Source organism: Carassius gibelio, chromosome B10 (assembly GCF_023724105.1).
Source record: "Carassius gibelio isolate Cgi1373 ecotype wild population from Czech Republic chromosome B10, carGib1.2-hapl.c, whole genome shotgun sequence".
Classification (NCBI taxonomy): Eukaryota; Metazoa; Chordata; class Actinopteri; order Cypriniformes; family Cyprinidae; genus Carassius; species Carassius gibelio.
Window position 1 is genome coordinate 15,540,071 of NC_068405.1, and position 22,916 is coordinate 15,562,986.

General features: G+C 36.9%; 1 protein-coding gene across 1 annotated transcript in view; it reads right to left on the reverse strand.

The window, feature by feature from the left end:
* med13a (mediator complex subunit 13a) overlaps positions 1–12,740 on the reverse strand; it is a 61,259-nt gene extending 48,519 nt beyond the window's left edge. Inside the window, exons 1-2 of the mRNA XM_052566975.1 lie at positions 12,155–12,740; positions 5,358–5,592 (exon numbers count right to left, since the gene is read on the reverse strand). Coding sequence (XP_052422935.1) covers positions 5,358–5,592; positions 12,155–12,220 — 301 coding nt within the window. The 5' untranslated portion in view covers positions 12,221–12,740. The remainder of the gene's footprint in view (positions 1–5,357; positions 5,593–12,154) is intronic.
* Between the last annotated feature and the right edge of the window lie 10,176 nt (positions 12,741–22,916).

Genomic DNA, 22,916 nt, shown 5'->3' on the forward strand with positions numbered 1-22,916 from the left:
GATCTATTTCACATGTCTGCAGGTCTTGACCATTAAGCCAAACACAAGCAAACTTTCAAGCACAATGTAAACTGATGTTTGCAATCATTACCGCTAAGAGCATAAAATAGATTGTTATTGACAACAGCAGTTGCACATTTCAACAGAAACAACCAAAGCCCTGCATTACAGAAATAACACACAGTCTTGCAGCACAAAGCCCTTAACCTGTCAAACGGCACAACAAGATTAACAGGGGGAAAAATACAAATCAGACCTCACACGCGCGGAGAGAAGAACAAAGAGGAGCTTTGCGTGTTATTGCGAGCAGCAAACCACCAGCAGTGTAAATCAACCCAAATCTTTCTCCTTCAATAAAACAAATGAAATAACACCAATTTCAGGTGACCTAGAAATGTCTTTTTATCACTAAACAGAATGTGTTTGTACAAGACCCATGCTGTTTTCTGGTAGGCATCTGGCACAATGTCTGTTTGTCTGATCACGGTGCTTGACTGTTATGGTATCCAAAGTCTGTTTAAAACTGAGGAAACGGCGGAAGTCCGGGGGGAATTGAGAACGATAACAACACACCTTCTGAAGCAAAGGAACTTGTATTATTTCCTTTTGCACTGACATCATTTCCTATTGGAGGCAGAGCTCTCCAGCCATGGGTCAAAAGTCGAAGCAAGCCGAGGGTTTACAAATGGTGGTCTTCCTGGGATGATCTCACTTTCGAACACCCCTACAGTCTTCAGACACGCAGTGATGTCAGGGAAAGGCAACAGCAGACATCATCTCCTCCAGCGCACTCAGTTCTCTCTGAGTCGATGGGATCCAACATGTTTTCAAAGAACCTTTTCTCTGAGCGACTCCGCTCTGTGGCCCGAGGGTTCACGCTACACACAGCTTGCCAATAGGAGATTCTTGCTCTTAAATGCATGGCTCATGTGTCTGACAAACAGTTCCAGTCAAGCCGCAAGCACACCACCAGTATGCATAAGAGTCATGGCCTACGTGACACCCGGACAAACACTAAGTAAAGTGTGTTCTTCACCACCTTTTGCCATTATGTAGGTGGGGGACTCTCTGAGGCCAATCTGTAATTACTGCGACTGACGGGCTCCCTGTGCACTCGACTTACTGCCAACTAATACACGCACCAAAAATTTTTCAAGAGACACTTTTGCCTCAAATCACACACTTCATCTTTAACAAAAAAATTTTTTCGCAAATTATACATTTAAACATGTCATTTAAACAAAATAAATGTCGGAATGACTATGAGCTTTAATTTTATAGCCTGAAAGCCTGTAAGCCAGCATAATGGGTATCACCAGCAGCTGTCTTTGAGCTATGCGGTAAACAGGTAGCCCTCGCGAAAAAACCCAGAGGAGGGAGAGAGAGATGAGGGGAGAGAACAGGAAGAAAAAGAGAGGGAGAGAGAAGCTGCCAGCACAACTCGCACCACAGGGAGACTGGCAGACGGGGGAGGGAGCGAGAGAGTGTAGCAGACGAGTGTCAGAGGAGGAAAAATGAGGAAGAAATGAGCCCTACAGCAATTACCCTTACAGACAGACTACAGCTCCTTAATTTCTATGCAAAAAAGATCAGAGAGAGAGAGAGGAAAGGGGAAAAAAAAGAGAAGGGAGGCAAAAGGGAGAGAGAGGAAAAGCAGAGGGGAGGGAGAGAGAGAGACAGAAAGGAGGAGGAAAAAGGACCTTATTCATGTCTCGTTCTGTGGATGCCCCTGGATAGAACCGACATCAGCAAGCGCCACCGACGGGAACAGAGAGCAGCAGGGGGGAGGGGAGGCGATCGGACATTTACATAAAAATAGAGAGCCGTGGTCTGCAGAGGAGATGCTCATTTACTCCAATGGCAGTTCAGTTATTCCAGATCATTCCATCACATAGCAAGCGGAGCACTAGGATTGGCTCTCTCCCGCGTTCCATTCAGAGACGGGTAAAGTTGCCTCTCAAACATCAGCCAAATGGCCTCCTGTCTCATTACATCTCCGAAACAGCACTCCATGTTTTCTTCCACTCGCTCGGTGATTAAATATGAGGCTTCAGAAGATCCGTCAAGTTCTTCCTTCACTTGCTCTTCCCTTGGGACGGGAGTGATTAGTTAACAGACAGGAATGGCACTTGCAGCTAAATTTTAAGACTTTAACAAGCTGTCACGAGGGGAGAGGGAACAAACATGGATGCATAAACATGCAGAGACACCAACATTCAAAACTGAAACAGCCCCAGACAAAGAGTCTAAGTTACACTATTGTATCAACATCCAATCACAAGCGGGCAAAGCTGATTACAGGAGTAAATGCAGTTCAAAACGTTTGTGGATCGCATAACAAACCACACTCAAAAGGTAGTCAAAAAAATAATGTGACCACACTGTATTTGTAATGTAAATGCTAATGCATTCCGCCACCCTTAGTAACTGTTAGGGTTGAGTATCAAAAACCAGTTCCAAATTTCCAGACGCATGCATTTTGATTCTGCTTAATGATTCCTGCATTCACATTTTAATGTAATTCAAAACGATTTAGTTGCAGGAACAGAAAGAACTTGCGCCCTGTTTACATGCAGCGCACACATCTGAAGCGCAAGTGCAAGCACACAGAACAGTGGTCTCAGTGCGGGTTCTGTGTCCCTTCTCACACTGTTTCTGTACCTGAAATTTGGTTCAGTTTAATTTATTTATGCTAATGAAATAAACGTTAATGAACATCAGAATGTATTTTATTCCAACCATGTAAAGACGTCAATACACAACATCTTTCAAGTTTAAGTCAGCCCTTGTTAATCTACTCTCCTGTCTGATTTGTTTTTTGACAAGATAGCAGATTCAGCGTTATAACTGGTCAGATCACCTGTCAACTGTAGATTAATCAAGGTGCTAAAAAGATACTACTATATTTTTTTATTTAAAATAAATGCAGCTTTAGTGAGCATAAGAGACATGAAAAACACTTTTAAAATATTACCGACACCAAATCATTTGAACAATAGCGTATGTTTTGACTATCAGCATCAAGTTACACTGCCAAAATATGTGATAAGTGTTCACAAGAGATGTATTTGAGATGCAAGTTAACACCACGTGTGAACAGTTTTAAAATAAAAGAAAAAAAAAAAACACTCTCCTGTGCTGAATTTCTGGCACAAGGTTTAGTTACAGCAAGACACATGAATTCCAGCCCGTTCATTTGGTTCTTGAAACCTTCTGAGACACGTGTTCCTCAAGTGAAGCGTACAAGAGACGTGGTAGTGCCATCTCTCATTCTCTCTCTATTCCCTTGAAAGTCTCACTGGACCTGCTGTTCACTGATTCACACCTTCACTGCCAGGGTGCCAGTAGGGATCTAAATCAGGTGCTCTGTACTCCAGCACAGGCAAATATATTTACGCGTGTGTATGTCTTAAGAGCTTAATCTTTATTGCATCCCGTGGGCCTCCGCTGTGTTTGTACAAGGGCCAGGCAGAAAGACGACTGCATGTGTGATTGTGAGAAAGACATCAGGAAGTGTGTGTCGATAGATGCTGAACAAGCAGCAGGTTCACACGTCTGTAGCAAGGAGAGAAGGTCAAGTGGCTATGACCCTGCTGATCTCAAGACGACCGCAGGCATAACATTTAGTCCTGAAACACAGGCTGTTTGACACTTTATCTGATCCTGAATTAGATAAACAGAGAACCACAGATGCCTACAAGAGGAACAAATTTAAAGTACACATCTTAATGCGACATTTGAAAATCTGGATTAGCACTCAGATCAAATAAAACTGCAAAAAAATCAATGCTCTTCAGACAGTTTTTGCCAACACCTTATGAGTAATTAAAAGTCTTCCTTGACTTTTCTAGCTATTTAAGATCAGCAATCTCTTATAAAATAAATATACTGGAGCAGGGTTCAACTTGAAAAAAACTTTTCACACTAAAAACTAATTATCCAAACCTCAGAATTCACCATTTTGAAAATTCCTTAATATTACAGGGTTCCCACAGCTCTGGAGACCAACAAGTGAAGAAATAAACAAGAGGTGTCAAGAGGAAGAGAAAAGCATGTGTCTTGACTTTTCCTCTTGAGAGTCATGAAGCACAACTGGGATGCAGCCATTATAGCAATGGCATCTCAACAAACGAATGAAAAATACAGCAATATCTCTCGTGGAGAGGGATATTACGGAATGGGAAAATTGGTCATTCTTTTCCCCGTGAGGCTCCATTTCTGTCCTTCCTCTGGCACAATGAACGGTAATGAGGGAGGGTCAATGGACAAAAGGAAAAAAAATAAATGGCCTCTTCCTATTTCTTGATATCATCCTATTTTTCTTTCCTTCTCTTTCTCACTGTAAAAGATGGCATGAATAATGATGGGACATGTCCATAAAGGAAAGAAGAAAAAAAACGGGGACAGAAAGGTGGAAAATGAAATCTTTTCCGCAGACATCCATGATGCTTTCTGCTCGTTCATGCTTCGATGCTCTTCATTATTCCATCCTCCAAAGAGCTTAAGAAATAAAAATAAAGCCAAACTTCTTGTATATTTCCTATTCCTTTCTTTTGTCTTTCATCAAACCGAGGGATTTGCACTCACATACATCGGATGAGATGTGACACCGTCACACAGACTCTGCTGCTCGGTTTCATACAATGCAACACTAACCCAACAATAACCCTCAGGTCTGGGTTAGCAGAGCGAGAACTGATCTTAAAAGAAAACACAATTATAAAGGCATTTCACATCATTTCTGTCGCACAGATATACAGGTGATCACTTCAACAGAGATGAATCAAACACCTTCAGACCAGTCGGTTCAAACACAACAGAAGGCTCTTGATCCACTTTTATCACTCTAACAGTTCTTGTAAACATTGAAAATATTGTAGCTTGTATAAACTTTATGGCATACTTTTCAGGTTTATCCGCAAGCAACAGAGGCTGACTGCTAAACTGGGACTATAGAAACAATAACCGAAGATCTTTGCTTGGGCCTGAGGCACATTTTGATGACAAGTAACTAAAATGCACACGCAAAAAGTGTGTGGGTGTGAGAGAGGAAGGAGGAAGAATTTCAGAGAGACCACAGTCGATAGAGAAAGAGAGATAAAGTGGGCGAAAAGGTAAAAAGAAACTGAAAAACACAAAACAAAGGACTTTTCGTTAGAGCCAGTGAAACACATTGAGCTGCCTATACAGGATCTAGGTAGGCAGCTCACTGTTTCACTGGCTCTAATGAAAAGTCCTTTGAAACATCTCTTTTGTGTGTATATTAACTTGATATTAAAGCACCAATTGACAATGTTCAAAGATGCTATCTTGGTGGGCAGCTCCCTAGGTTGTCAAAGTTGCACTCAAAAGCTTACCTGTCAGTTCGTGGTGGATGAGATCAGAGAAGTTGGGATCGTCACCCCACCAGAAGAGCCAGAGCTCTCGGCGTCCCTGCCTCTGGCTCCGCCTCCACACGCTCAGCACATCCGCCTTCAGACAACGGCTGAAGCTGCAGAGGATGGGGTCCTCCTCGGTGACTGGGAACAGGATGGGCGCTGAGGTCGGACCCTGCCACACGTACCTCTTCCATTTTATCCCTGTCAAATCAGCCTGTGAGAAAGAGAGACTGCATTAGCTTCTGTCAGTAGGGCAGTTCACCAACTGCGAAAAGACACACATTTGGCAGCACCTAAAAGTCTTAGTGCTGATCTATTATCTGGTTTTAAGACCGAAGATAAACGGCACTGATGTGATGGAACAGACTCTGGAACAGCAGCACTCGAGCTATGAAATACTTAATGGACCCCAGCCCAGGAGTTAATCCTGCCTTAACGATCCGCTGTAAGATCAGCCATACACGAAACAGATAGGAGAGATCAGAAAAACAAAGAGAGAAGCATAGAAAAGAAAGACTTGAAATAAATACATGGAAACAAATATTGAAGGGAATAAAAACAACCACATTATGAGGGCAAATTAACAAATAAAATGATGTGATGTTATGTTATGCACATCCTTAATTGACATGGCAGGATAGGTCATGCAGACCTCAGCTTTCATAAAGTGGACGGCTGCATTTATAAAGAGATCAGGACAAAAACAACCATTAATTGTTATAATCTATAAACCCTTACTAATGGCAAGCTTAAAATTTGATTTGTGTTTTTCTCATATGCACTGGCAGTTAAAACCAGAGATGGAAAATGACCGTTATTTACACTACCGTCATGTTCACAATAATGTTCATTTGTTGCAAAGTGAAACTTGTTGCAGCTGTTGGAAAATATTTTCATCTGACTTAGGAGTGCAGATCAAACACCTGCAAAATATGCAAAGAGAACATCTGCAGAGGATGTACAGAAAAAAAAAGTATACAGCAGTAAAAGCTGTTACACACGTGTTAATTGAAACTAAAAATGGGACAAATCTAGAGGTCGAAGTTTAGACTGTTGACAGCTGACGTGGGGGGAAAAAGTCAGAATAGCCTTAAAGGCATAAGAAGAAATTGGCAGACATGTAAGAGGAAAGTAAACAGCCTCATGAAGCACTCCACTTTTCCAGCACAACATTCTTGTTTTCCAAAAAGGTTTTCTTCTCTTTTTTTGATGGAATTTAATATGGTCTAAAATTAGAAACAACCACAATATGCAAAAACACCATTGGAAAGAGTGTGTGTTTTAAGGGCAGGAGTCATGTTTGGCTTAAAAATCTGGCTCCTTTGACTTCCACTTAAACTTGAGTGGTTCGTTGGGTCATGGCCTTCCACATAACTTCATCATTTGTCACATCTCTCCTTCCTCTCTCTCCCATTTACACGAAAGTTTTACAAGAAGTCTTCCAAGCGCTGCCAGGAATGACACCAGATGCTTCTTGTGAGAATCAAAGCAAACAGCTGAGCTACAGGTGAAGTCAAACCCAACAACCTCCTTGAGACGCACTCCATCTCACAGCCCCAAACTATCAGACGCTTTTCTCTGTTGCTCTCGCTCCCGAGAGATTCTTATCAATAGTGTCTGTCTCACATAGCTTCAGCCACTCAAAAAAGTCAATCAGCGCTCAAAGACCAGTGGCCCCTGGAGACCGTCCAATGACAGGAAAATAGCTTCACATGCACTCAAGATAAAAACTGTGACTGTTTTCAATCCATTTAACTGAAAGATTTAATCTTCAAAAGATTTTCACAAACAAAATGACTAGGGATGCACCAATAGGATTTTTGTCTTTTGGCCGATACCGATATTAGTCACTTGCATAAAGCACTGTGTTTCATTTACACACAAAAGACTAAGTTTTATTTAAAGAAAAACAAAAGAATCTTGATCTCACTCATAGCAAATACAGCATCATCTTTTCTAGATTTACCAAAGACCAGAAAGTATTTTAAGATATTTAAAAAAAAAATCAGCATGGATTAAAAAAAAGGCTACTCCTAAATTAGGCTGTAGTTGCATTTTATTATTATTAATTTAAAAACGACACTGAAGCCTACCTCTCTCTTTCAGCACAAATCCAAATGTTTCCATATTCGCAACGTATCTGAATGCTAAACTAGGCTGTTTTCATCACTCACATTATCGTAGTAGTGCGCTGATCTTCAGTGCGCTGATCTCACTGAATGGCACAGACTGTAATACCGATTATTTAAATTGAGCAGTGTTACTTTTTATGTTTCTTTAACTGTATATTACTTTGATAATGAACAGACTGTGATGACAAATTAGCAAAAAAATTGTTGTATGTGCATGTGAGGCACCAACCCGATCACTCCATTGTTATGGTTAATTTATGGTCATACAGATGGAAGCAAAACATCACTCAAAACTGTAAAGCTTTTGCAAAATAAAGAAAATGGTGTTACAATTATCCGGAACTCAGCGCAATTTTTTGCTTTCGTTTTCTTAATCTTTTAATGATTTAAGTGCAATATACTTATGTAGCCTATATTTTTTATAGAGATGTTCCGATACCCTTTTTCTCTTCCCGATACCGATTCCGATACCTGGGCTCAGGGTATCGGCCGATACCGAGTACTGATCCGATACCTGGGTGTGTATCTGTATATACAGCTGTATATACTACTAGCCCTGTGTAAATTGCTAGAATTTTTTTATGGCGTGCTTCAGACAGATCCCTCAATAAAACATGAACAAATACATGGTGAACTACTGTATTTATTACAGTATTTTTATTATCTAACATGAATTTGACAGTATTATTTATTTTCTTATGCAAAAAAGAACTTCAAATGCAGCCAAAAATCTAACACCGCAAACTAAAAAAGGTATTTAAGTTTTACAATATAACTGTATAAAAAAACTGCAACAAAAAAGATCTATTAATCAGATAATCTCTTTACAACAAAACAAGTAAAAAACAAGCAACCATCTAGGCATAATTATTATTATTATTATAGAGATGTATTATTATTACTGTAGGCTACAACAGTAGCTTTATATATTGTCAATTTACTCATGTAAACCAAACATTTATTTTAATGGGCTGCCATGAAGATCTTTGAGTGTCTGTGTTTATGATATGACAGTATTCTCAAATGAAACGGTAAATTCTCATGAAGTGACGGTTTATGCGTTCGTGTCCTCATGACACACAGCAGAGACTACAAAACAGCGAGCTCTCGCGCATCTGTGCCAGTCACCCACAGAGATGTAGATTTTGCGGGAGTAATATTTAAATAGTATTTTGCAGTTTAATATTCACAGACACTAGTATATATTCGGCTACTGTCTGGAGCCCTGCGCTTTGACTTACACGGAAGCGACTGAACGCAATTGCCGGTACTGAATATACTCGAGAGTCTGTAACTACCGGTACTACAGAGACATACTGCTAACCACTGATCTATAATATAGTAGCGGCTTCACTGTGTTTTGGCAGTTTAGAATGTGATGAGTGATCCAGTCATATATAGATAAGGGCTGCTAACGCGTTTTCATTTCTTCTTCGCTGCTCTAAACAGGGGTTGCTTGTGGCAACACAGCACAACTTCCTGTGTTTTCAATGCATTTTGAGCAGCGAAGAAGAACCGTGCAGCGGTTAGGCAAAGCTTGCGGTCATAACTAGGTCTTTTTTAAGAAAATGGTATCGGATCGGTATATGGGTTCATGTACTCGCCGATGCCGATGCCAGAATTTGTTGTGGTATCGGAGATATTTCCGATACTAGTATCGGAATCGGAACAACTCTAATTTTTTACTCCGTATTCTCCATTCATAGAAACGCTGCAGGTGTGTGATCTGTCCTAGTGTGAATTCATGTTCTACTGTGGTTTCAAACAAAGCGCTGCATATAACTAGCCAATCATTTTCACTTAAATGTAGGCCTAAAGCTTGGCGGTTGGTGACATATCCTCGGATAAACTCTAACGCAGTGCATTCCCATTGCAACTTACCTAGAATTAATTTTCAGCCGAGCGTTTCACTGGTTATAAAACAGCACCATGTTTTGCTTAGGCCATACTACGCTGTCTGACAAACTATATTTTGTGATTTTATTTTGGCAAGTATTTAATTATTTTGCCCAGAGAAAAACACTGATTATGCAACAGTCATGCAATTCATTGTCTCCATACAGTTAATTAATAAACCATCAGTATCAGCCCTTTTCATGCCATTTCCGATATGCCGATAGCTTTAAAACAATATATATTGATATCTATAATGATATATCGGTGCATCCCAAAAACTTACTTCGCTAATCCAAGTATAACAAAACGTGAAATATCAATCTCAAAAAGCCAGTTTATCTGCAACTTATTACATGAAAATGTGCATCCAACAACATTACAGCTCTAGCATTTTTTTATCGCTATGCTAGATATATATATATATATATATATATATATATATATATATATATATATATATATATATATATATATATACACACACATATATATATACATACATATGTATGTATATATATATAAATATATATATATACATACATATATATATATATATACATATGTATGTATATGTATGTATATATATATATATATACACATACAAACATACATACATACATACATATATATATATATATATGTACAGAGAGAGAAAAAGAGAGAGAAAATAAACCAACATTAATAAAATCCACCTGCTTGCCTAATATTATGCACTAAAACTTAAAAACAAGTTTGTGTTATAAGACAGCAAATGTGTGTTGAGGTGAGAGAGAGTTTCCCATGAGCTGAGCCTTACAGTGTTGTGCTAAATTTACACCATGCAAAACAAAACGGGGTCAAACACTTTAAGAGCTTACATGTACACAGAAATATGCAGATGGACTGTTCTGCGTGATCATACAGTGAGGCTTTTATTATCTAAACATTTCACACAACTAACCAAAAAAATGCGGAAAAAAGTTGGCACACCTGTAACTAAATAACAAAAAAAAAAAAAAAACAGCCTCTTCCGAGACTGAGAGTGCAAACGAGTTTCTGGAAAACTGCAACTATTCATATTCAAATCATCAAGCAATACATTCAAACAAAGTGTGCAAACAAGCTCTCAGTGGAGCCATCCATCTTCAGACAATATCAGAGATTGTGCTGTGGCAGTAATAAAACACAGCAGGCATTAAAGTGGATAAGCTGAAGTTATATAATTCACCACAAGGCCTTGACACTGTTCACGTGAGTGTGTCTGTGTACTTGTTTTGCTGTGAAGGACACGTTTCTGAAAAAGTAAAATATAGCAAAACATGCATACACCAAACAAATAACGCCTGTTTACAAAGCTAAAAATGCAGGGCTGGTCCACAGGAATTATAATTGGCTTAATCTAAAAACAATAGAAGTCAATGGGACGTCAGCATGTGTGTAAACGTGTGTGTGTTTTAGCAAGCAGAAAAGTGCTGTAAACAACCCTGCAGGCTCCAGGAATGCCTCATCTATTTCAAACTCCATGTCTCTTATTGCACATGAGGTAAACCCCAAACCCAGCACTGGTTATTTTAAGCCAAACAACTGATGCGTGGCTCATGCGATTAATGCAAATGCATCAAATCTTTCAAAACTATCAGCTAAAAGGGTGATTCCATAAAAGTGTAATTTCTGTAAGCTTTTAAGCATCCTTTTTAAGCATAAACAGACTATTGTTTCACCTCCAAAAAAAAAAAAAAGGAATACAGTTATGCCTTTAATGCAAAGTCTAAGTTTTTCAGGTTAATTTGAGTTTGGCTCAAGGTCATGACACTGCAAAATGTTTATTAATGTAAAGGGAAATTTAATGCAGATATGTTTACAAATATAAAGTTTCCAATAATTGGCAGCTTAGTGTACAAATTAAAGTACGATGACTACTGAAAAACAAAATGAAAGAAAATTGTCATTGACAAAAAAAAAACTTAATTATGGAACTTCACATCATTATAGTAAGGTAAAGTTAAGATGGAAACAGTTAAGCACGGGATACAACTTTTAGACAGTATTTTATTAAATAGACGACGTGTCAACGATTTTATTTTATTATTATACATAAATAAGTATAAAACTAAATTTAAATCAATAATACATGTTTAACAATATAGCAATCAGTTGAAAAACACAGGCCATTCCCAGGAAAAGATTAAAATGTAAAAATATTAATAATGTATGTTTTTAAAATATGCTTAAAGAAGCGTTTTTAATTTGCTAAACTTCATTGGAGAGAGAAACGAAATGCACATTTTCAGGGAATGACCCGAAATAAGCCTGCAGAGCAGCGTGTAAACATGTAAACACCCCCGTGCATAAGAACATGGAGTTTGAACTGAAGCCTAAAACGATTTGTTTTACACAACTCCTAAAATAACGTTTTTAAAAATGAAAATGACCGGAGTAATTTATACTTGCACAAAGTGCTGCTAAGGGGAAATTTTAACTTTCATTCTGCCAACACTCTTCGTTACGTGCAATTTACAAATACATGAACTCAAAACAAACAGCCGGTTTGCGTTAAGCCATCTGGTGCAAAACACTACAAACATGTAATCTCTTTAGACAAGCTTACAAATAAGCAAATAAACAAGCAGCGTGTGTTTGAATTACACACATACACTGGGCCCCGATCCTGTTCGCTCACTCGCACTCTCTCTCTCCACTGGGGCTGATGTTAGCATGCTAGGCGGCTAAAAATGGCTGCTTTTTCCTTTTAGTTTTTAAATCTCTTACCAGATAGAATAGATTGGAATGGCAGTCCTCCAAGCTGGCCCCGTTCGGTACGAAACAAGAACTCATCCTTTCACTGCGCGCTCGAACATCCCATCACCGGGCTTTCCATGGAAAAAGAAAAAGAACGTTTCTCCGAATTCGAGTCGAATGTGAACGGAATTATTTTTAAACAATCGGTGGGGGAATGGAATTCAACAGCCCCATTCGATCGCTCGCGCCTCCCGCGTTCAGCCCGAATTAGAATAAAAAAAAGAACGGCCTCAACCGTCGACGAGGCTGTGAGGGAATAGATTACATGTAAAATAGAGGAATGTGTTATTAAAATAGAAAAAAGGAGAGCCAAAAGAGGCAACTCTCCCCCCTCCCCCTTGGCTTAAAATCGGTTTTAGCTTAAAAACGACTCTCTTATACCTCCATCCCCACCGAAAGCGGTTTAAAAACGAAAAACATTCCGCGTTAGAAACGTCGAAAGGTGACTAGAAACTACATGAAATGGCTCATTTTCATTTAAAAACGTATAATCGGTCTGTGTTCCTTCTCGTTTCCATTTGAATTCATGGATTCCTTTCTCTAATGGCGGCCACAGGGAGAACTCTGCCTCCCGGAGCCCATTGGCTGCTCGGCGGTCATGAGGGGCGTAACAACACTGTAAGTGACGGGCCGTCGCTAGGGGCGCCGCTGAGCAAACACAACTACGACTAGCACGCTTTAACCCTGCGCCACCTAGTGGTCATTTAACCTATTAAATACCAAATTATTCCCTGGCTATGTGTGTTGGACACTTGTTTTACTCAATGGAAAACCAATGCATATTTCCCTTTTGTTTAACTTTTTTTAAAGAAATGTAAATCCCTGAATACATATATACAAATATATTTTACAGATATATATACAGATATACAAAGCTTTTATTTTATTATACATTTATATATTTAGACAGATAAGTGGTAATCATTCATTTTAGATATTAACATGCTAAAGTTTAGATATTAAAATATTATATATATATATATATATATATATATAGTCAAACCAATTATTTAAACACCAGATATAGTCTTTGATATTATTTTTACTAGTAGAACACTATAGTTAATTTATGTAAGTGATGATTGCAAAATTAAAGTAAACTGTGACATAATAAGCCCCAAAATTCTACATATAGGGACCAAACACTTTGGCCTGACCATGTTATGCTTAAGATCATTTTCTTTAATTGCTAATGCAAACTATTTTACTCCACTGACTGAACAAAATTAACCATTGCTAATTGGTTGACCTAACTTGTTATTATGTTATTGTGTACTTACATTTAACAGCTGACAGGTATTCAGACTAATTCATTACATGCCTTTCTATCAAAGTTATCTGACATAATCAAGATGAATTTGTTCTGACACAGTTTAACATGTTTTATTGCCATTTTCTAAACTATAGTGAACAAATTGATAATGTGAGAAATGTTTTGCACCATAGCCTATATGTGACCCTGGACACGTGACCCTGTCATGAGGTAATTTTTTTTTAACTTTTTTTCATACATCATCTGAAAGCTGAATAAATATGCTTTCCATTGATGCATATGTTAGAATATTGATGTTTATTAGGATAGGACAATATTTGGTTGAGAGAGAGAGAGAGACAGACAGACATTTTTAAATATTAAAAGTAGGCTACCCAATATATTTTTGTGACTATTTACACCAGAAATGTTCACATGAAATCAAAATGGTCTTGACAACTCTTTGGAAAAATTATCAATAAGAAACTTATTTAGAAAATTTGTAACTAATTTAAGTCACAATGTAAACATAATAGGTTGAAGCAACTGCAGAATACAGTTCTCCTTGAACATGTCCTTGCATTTTATGTGGTTCCATGATAAGAGACATTTAATATATATATATATATATATATATATATATATATATATATTATATATATATATATATATATATATATATATATATATATATATATATGTGTGTGTGTGTGTATGTGTGTGTATGTGTGTGTGTGTGTGTGTGTATATATCATTCACAAAGTGTTATAGGCATAGTTAGACATGCAGCTGGGTGAATGAGATTACTTTCAATCGAGAGTTTAAGTGAGATGTATTCCCATGGACGTAATAATCAGATGCCAGCTTCATTCGCTGCTTTTCTAATGCTAGTGGGGCTTGTCTGGCTGAAGTGCATTTAGAAAATGAAAACTTCATTGACGAGCACACAACCTATTAGCCACATTGGTGCTTCACGATAAATTACTTTAAGTCTATAGATTTGTACAAATATACAAATAATGCGTCCACTAAATACAATTATTTTACTTTAGATAATGCATATTTGTCAGATGTGAAATTAAAAGGGCTTTTGATGTGAAGTGGAAGGTTTTAGTCGATTGATGGCTGCATTAATTTCCAAGGTATATCTACACATATCTGTCAAAGAATAGCATGCACACATCTCCCTCACACACTCACATATTTCCATTGTTTGTCCATTACATAACTATTTTGTAACAATGTATGTATAATTATTTAAAAATTGACATATCAAATTTTAGTTAGTTTAATTTCATTTATTCATGTTAATTTTTATTGTCATTTTTAACAATAATACATGTATTGTTTTAATGTCAATTTTCATCTAATTTTTTATCAACCAATCAATCAATCAATCAATAAGTAGAATGCATTTAAAACTGTCCTGCCTGCAAAGTTGATTCGCCATCTTCTTGACGAGTTCCTTTTAAAGTTTGTCTGATATCCACACACACACACACACACACTTTCACATGTTGTCACACAGGGCACATAAGACACGCGCCAGCAGACCCGGGACTCATCAGTGGTCAGTGGAATGTGTGTCTAGGAGTTGCAGGTCCACAGTTCAACAACAGACCTGCTGTTTACACAGGCTAAGTGGTGATATCCTTCCTGCTCCTTTCAGCACAAGTGGAGTCAAGGAGGGATTCAGAGGTTCAAAAAGGGTAATGCGTGTGAATACAGGAGCAGTCTGACTCTTCTTTCAGTGCACACATAAGAATATATGCAGACATGCATTCACTATCACACAAACACATATGGATTTCAAATGGCAACTCAACACAGCACAAAAATTATATAAAACAAAACATTAAAATGAATTACCGTAATATTACCATGTAGTACATTTCTGATAAAATCTTTTTGGCATCATCAATTTTGAATGCTTTAAAAAGAAGTCTTTTCAATGAGAATACACATAAAGGTTTATTTGATCAAAATATACCTAGTATAATCGGAAATAAATGCAGCTTTGGTGAGAAAAGGAGACTTCTTTCAACAACACTACAAAATTATTATTATATTTTCCGAACTTTTCGGTAGTTGCCTTTGAAATAAGTCTAACGATAATTAATTTAAATAACTTAGATAATTTGGTCAAATGCTTCAGCAAAATAAGTTATAATTTCTCCTGAAGGTTCTTGGTTCCAGATGTCAGCTGCTCTCTTTCCCATCATCGCAGGTGTGGATCAGTCACCGGAGACACCCTGTACGAGGGGTCTGTGAGGACCTCTCTGCTCAATCAGCCTAATACCCTGTTAGCTCTTCAAGCTGAACCAGAGTACACAGTAAGGGTCCACGCTTATTTTGGTAAGAGCTCCAAACCACTGAATGGGTCATTTAGAGGGTAATTGTGGCCCTGGCTGAGTTCTCCGCTGGATGTCCTTGTTTAGAAGCACTGAAGGATTGAACAAGCATCTCTGCCCCTCTCATCTCTGAAAATGCCCAGTGCTGGATCTGTTTGCACAGAGGACCTGCTGACCACAGACGGAAGCTGCCTCCGAACATAAACCTCCCCTGAACCGTGTAAGATTGTGTCAGTCAATACCTTTTCAGCTGAACTCTGGGAAAGCCTTCTCTTTTGTCGCTCTAAGAGAAAAATATATAGCACAATCTCACTTACTCACAGTGGGAGTTTTCAGCAGGTTGTTGGCAGGAGGAAAACTGGTCACTATTTGGTCTGTCTATCAATATCAGAACACCAGCAACATTTTCTACACTCTTTTAGCTCCTTGGTTTTTTATTCAGTATGTCTACAATAATTTTTTTTTTAATCATATAAAAAGCAACATACTTTTCTTACACTTTGAATACATGTTAGCATATAAACCTTAAACCCTCTCTCTCTCTCTCTGTGTGTGTGTGTGTGTAATACTATTCAATATTTTTGAGTCAATAAGATACTTTTTTTAAATGTAATGAATAATTTTATTTAGTTTTTTAAAGTAGCACGGTTTACACATACACACATACAAACATTAAGCAGCCCTGTAACACTGATTAATGATAATATTTCTTTAGCATCAAATACTGGTGTTTTCACTGTATGATTTTATTAATTAGATACAGCTTTGGTAACCATAAGAGACAAAAAAAAATATAATAATAATAATTAAAAAACGCATGATAATGCTAATATCATGAATTAGTAATTCATATAAGCTTTCGCAGAGTCACACAACATTTATAACCAAAACAGAACCTACAGTTTTGTAAAAAAAAATTAAATAAATAATAATAATAATAATAATAATGCTCATAGAACACACAATTTGTGTTATGTATGAATTATATTTATTTATTGTTATTATCTATACAGGACGATGGACTGAAGTCATAAATTACTCGTGGATTATTGTGATGTTTTTATCAGTTGTTTGGACTCTCATTCTGACGGCACCCATTCACTGCAGAGGATCCATTGATGAATAAGTGATGCTAAATTTCTCCAAACTGATCTGATGAAGAAACTAACTCATCTACATTTTGGATGTCCTGAGTGTAAATATATTTGGTCAAATATTAATTTTATGGTGAACTATTGAGAGGAAGGGGCTCAAGATGAGGCTCTTTTCGATGGCTGTTGTGCTTACGGTTACAAATTAGAGTGCAGTGTGATCAGCTCTCTTTGACACCATGTTCTGTAGAATTCCACAGATTTGCTCCTCAAAAAAAAAAAAAAAAAAAAAAAGAAAAGTCTTCAGATTCCCCCTGGATCTATCACTGGATTGCTTGTGTGATGCTGCTGTGATATACAGTAGAGGGCTGCAAGTCTGGAAAACACTGTTGAACACACAGGAGATTAGCAGGAACATTCCCCTGTACACAAATGAAGACAAGACAGATGCTTTTGTTGTGCACCTGACGTGTGGAGGGGTGTTCTGCAGGGCTGCTGCCTCTCCCAGAGACACATAACTACAACTGAACATCCCTGCCGCTAAATAATCTGACACACTTTCTATTGCCGTTTCAGCACTGTTAGAAATCATGTCGCCTCTCTCCCTCTCGTACCCGCTCCCTTCCCCTCTCTCCACGAGCAGATGGATGAAAAGCGGCAGTATCACGGCTTCTTTTAGTTAAGCTGCAGAGACAGCACGAGATTAATAAATTCAATATGAATGGAGAGTTAATGAAAGGAGCCTCTGCCCTCCCTTTCAGCTGTGTTTTCTGCCGTCTGAAGAGCTGTAAGTAGCACCACTGAGAAGCAGGAGTCAGCAGAAACAGCCCCTGGATCGCAGAGCCACTTTGACCTCTGCAGATTCTTCTGTGGCAGCTCACTCTGTCATTCCTACCAATAAACACATCACCACTTACTTCTGACACAATATGGGCACAAAAAGGCATTTTTGCAGTCAAAGGAAAAACAGTTGAAGGCCTACATGAATTCACTGTAAAGTTAATTCATTGTATTATGAGGGGGAAACAACAGGGAATGTTTCCCCAAGCTCTCTCACTAAGATTTTCTAGGGCACGGGTTTTCAAGGATTTTGCAGTTCCCAATTGTGAAATTTACTAGCAATCTATCTATCTATGAAGCAACACAACCATTTGATGCAAATTCAGTTTTGCAGAATAAATTGCATTTTAAAATATATCCAAATAGAAAAAAGTTCAATTGTCATAATATTTCGCAATATTACTGTTTTACTGTACTATCAAATAAAGGCCTTGGTGAGCATAAGAAACTTTTTTTCCAAAGCGTTAAACCCAAACTTTTAAATGACGGTGCACGTACACAAACACATGTAATGTGTGACTTATTTGAAAAAAGCTATCACCTTTTACACAGAAGGTAAGACATATTCCTCCGAGCTCCATCAGCAGATGTTCAGGTGGAGGACAGAGCCCCAAGATTAAAATCCTTTTGACATTCAGTCAAATCTGCGGCGCACATGACAGATATAACAAAGTGAACGCACTGAAAGATGTCAAATAAAAAAAGATTAAAATAGCACAACCTCAAATGTAGATTTCGTTTTTGTTGTTGACATTTTTTGACAAGTGTCTCTCGAGGGGAACAGATACGCATCAAGCGTTCTGTGGAATCCAGAAATAACACCCGTGAGCATCACCTCAGCAAGCCTGCAGAAGTCCAAACATGCTGAGACGTCCACAACCGACAAGACACTGAGGAATCAGCCACCCACACAATCTGGCCCTGCTTTCCCTCCGCTCGTCTCAAAGGACTGAATCAATGACAAATGAAAAGCACGGTCCGCTCCTAAATCAAAGCGTGCACACGCTGCACTTTCCACCTTGTGTCTGGGTACAGGGGCTGCCAATTAGACATGAAGCAGTGGGTAGCCGTGTCCTTGCCAGGACATCCTCAAGGACAGGTGTCAGAGGAGGAGGGGGATGCTGCCACAGAGGACATGGCCACAGGTTGGCCATCTGACCACAGTGATACAGTAATTCAACATGAGTTACATGCGGAAGGATGATGTAGGTATTTACACAGCTAATACGATGGGAACCCCAACATCCAGCTAAATATGATTGTCATTTTAACATAAAAGAAATATAAAAAATTAAAGCGAAGCTCTCATTCTATTTGCTGAAAAACTGCGATAAATTTAATGGGATATTTCATGTACACTGAAAAAATAATGATATAGAATTTTTTTTTTCCACTTCAGAAATTGTTAGTAAATTTCACAATTAATAAAAAAGAAACAGCAAAAAAGAATACACTGAATTAAACATGACATTTAGAAGTAGAAAAACAGAGTATTTTTGTATGTATGTAACTTGTAACTATTTTGGAAAGATGTTTTTATCTTATAATTTACAGTGAATAAACCTAAATTGACATTTCCAGAATGCTTTTTTTGAAAATTAGGGTCTTCTGTTATCTCCTGTAGTTAAATGGATGTTTATTCAAATTTTTTTTTTTGCATGACTTATGTATTGTATTGTATTTGTGTGTATGATACTGTATACCTTTTATAGATTATTATTTACCACAGCTTGTAGAAATGCTGCTTTTAAAACACTTGCACTTCAGATTTTGTTTTATATATTTTGGATTTATAAAAATGAATAATTAGATTAAATTTAACCAAAAAAAAAAAAAAGTAGTATATATATATATATATATATATATATATATATATATATATATATATATATATATATATAGACAGACTGACTCTTATCTGAATGTGGACACACACTATCAGTGAAACACTTGTCGTGTGGCCGGCTCCTGGAAAGAGTGAAACCACAATAGCAAAAGGCCCAATTTAACGGGTGTTAACACAAAGAGCTATAAAGTGTGACAAGTATGCGATAAACACTGATGATAAATAGTAATATGCTCAGTGGAGGAAATGGCAAGAATGTGCAATATGACGCTGTGTGTGTGCACGTGTGTTAAATTGAAAACGGTTGGAATCAATATGGGTATTATAGAATTAGCCATGGAGAGATATACCATAAACTGTTATACATACTCCCTGGCAAAGCAATTTACACAGTTGCTCAGTGCTTATGAATAATGCATGCTCATATCAGTGCTGCTGCAGAGCCCTACTGTAAGCTGCTTTAATAACTGCACGAGTAAAGTCACCTTTGATACTAATTCAGTCTAACTTGATAGATATATGGAAGTGTGTGTCCATCTTATACGAGTTTATCTTTATGATATTAAATATTATTTTACTGTCTTATTCTAGTTATTTTATGAACTTTTCATAATAAAAGCAATTATCATAATAATTTTAATCATATTTGCAATATGTCTAAACAAGAAAAAATGTAAAACGCTAATATGTAATATTACTAATACTACTACTAGTAACTGTTATTTATAATGGACTTTACCCACTTACATTAAAAATAACAATCATGATCATTATTTATATTTGCATTATAGCTTAAAAAGACCAAAAAGAAAAATCTGTAATATTAATACTACTAATAATAATTGATAATAATTAATATGTATTATGAATTCAGTCTTTAGAATAACTATTTTTTATTTTTTTTTATTATTATTACTTTAAATATACACTATATTAATAATCATAATTATACGTATAATTACTGTTAACAAATAATAATAATAATAATAATTTGATTAACATTATTAATATAATTAATATTTAGAATAATAACTGTTCTTTGTATTAATGCTATTATTTATTAAAGTATTACAACAACAATAACAACAACAACTTTTCTTTTTATTACTTCTACTATTAATAATAGTAATAATAAAAACAGTAACATTTTTAATAACTAATCATTTATAAATATTAATTATACAACAACAACAATAATAATATTGTTGCTGTTGTTTAAGTAGGTAAGCAAAAACGTATCTTTTATTTTTGGGTTATTTATAAAACAGTCTCTCCTATTTGCATCATCAGCATGTTTATCATGTTTTGATAGTTCCTTCAAATGCATTTTCACACAACACATACTCATAAACTCCAGCTCTGCGAAAGTTCCGAGTCTGAGAGCCCTAAAGCAAAAACACTGTGTAATCAGTGTGTGATTGAACCAGCAACAGTCTGCAAGAGTTTAGATGAACAGTTGAAGTGTTCAGTCTGTCTTCTGAACAGGAGTCCACTCCCAGGATCTCCAGATCATGTTCAAACCATTAATGTGGGTCTGGTGATTTCAATTGCACAGACTGATTGTGATTACATAACGATACTTTGCTTGAGGGCTCTTCCACACACACATTCCAGCATGAAGAGCAGCTCAGAGATACAGGAACAGCAGTCAACCCATATTTCAGCTCTGGGCAGCACAATCACACACAGGTTTCCTTGAATAGTCTAACCTCTAATAAGATGTCAGGGATATGGTGAAACATGTCTTCTGTGGGCACAACTCATCTTCACAGCATTTTGTTTTCCAGCTAGTTGGTGGTGCACTGAGGTTTATGTCTTTCTGTCATGAGAACCTGATTATTATTATTTTTTTTTTTTTATTAGGTCATAGGATATTGTTTATTTTTCATTATACTGTAAAAATTACGATTTTCACAGCAATTTCTTACAACAAAAGTGTATTTTTCTAGTGAAATTAATTCATGCTAGGTCATTTTCTGTTAAGTATTGATATAATTGATAACTATCAAATTAAATATGAAATATTTCAAATAAATTATTTATGAAACATATAGCAAAATATTATATATAATGATAAGATACAGTTTAGTAATAATATCTCAAATATTGCATTCTAAAATCTTAAATAAAAATAAATAAATAATAATTATTATAAAAAAATCAGTGCAGACCAGGATATTTTCTGTGGCTAAAAATGAAATAAAATATTTAAATTAATTTAAATGAAAAAATAACAGCATTAGATAGAAGTGAAATTGTCACACTGTGAGACTAAAAGCCTTTTTATATATATATATATATAAATAATAGATTTTAGCTATAAAGGTCTAAATGCAAGACATAAAGTCCTAGTTGTGAGAAACATTAATACAATTTTAATAAAATTTTATTAATTTACAATTTAAAGGATTTATTCTATTTTATTTAGGAGACATAATAATACAATTACTTTTTAATGATTTTTTTTGTTAATTAAATATTTTTAATTAGTAATTATGGTTTCACAATGTACAGCTGTCATTTAATTGCAATAAACTGAAATAATACTATAAAAATGAGTGTGAAAGTATGGCAAATTGTATTGTACTACAATCACCTGTCGCTTTCCACACATTTAACACGTCACAAAAGTCACTTTCTCTGCATTCCGATTCTTTTCTCTTTTCTCTTCCTGCTTTTCCTTTATGGCTACAGGAAGCCGGCTTAGTGCTGGGTGTCTGAGTGAGTTTGCCAGGCTTTCTATGGGAGAAATACATAATTAATGAAGAGTGTGCTATTTCTCTGAACACACAGGGAATCACTCCTTTCAACTGTGTCTCAGAGCCCCAGCGGGCAGCGTCTGCAGGGTTCTCATGACACACAAACACACACAAGCACGACCCCCCGGTGCCCTCTCCCCCCGTCTCACGCAGAACAGACACAAAGGGAGCAACTCTCTCTCTCTGCCTTCTTTTCAATATCTTCCATTCTCTCACCCTCTCCCTAGCTCCTTTTCTTTCTCTCGCCCATATTCCTCCTCCTATCGAACCCTAAAGTCTTACTCTCTCCTGTGCGCAGTGGTGGCATGCTGAGGCTAAATTAATTTGCCGGCGCTGCTTTCTTTCTTTATTTTCTTTTGTTGCTTTTCAACTTTGTGATTAGTCCACAGCCCTGGTTGCATGCTAGACTTGGCAATTCTGTTTGGCAGACAGTGATCTTATCCTGCAGTCAAATATTGTAAGAACATGCTCCTGGTGGGAATCAGTGCCAGAAGAGAGAGAGAGAGAGAGAGAGAGAGAGACAGAGAGACAGAATGAGGAAAAACTCTCATAAGATGAGAAACGCCACAGAACAAATAGTCTTCTGATATACA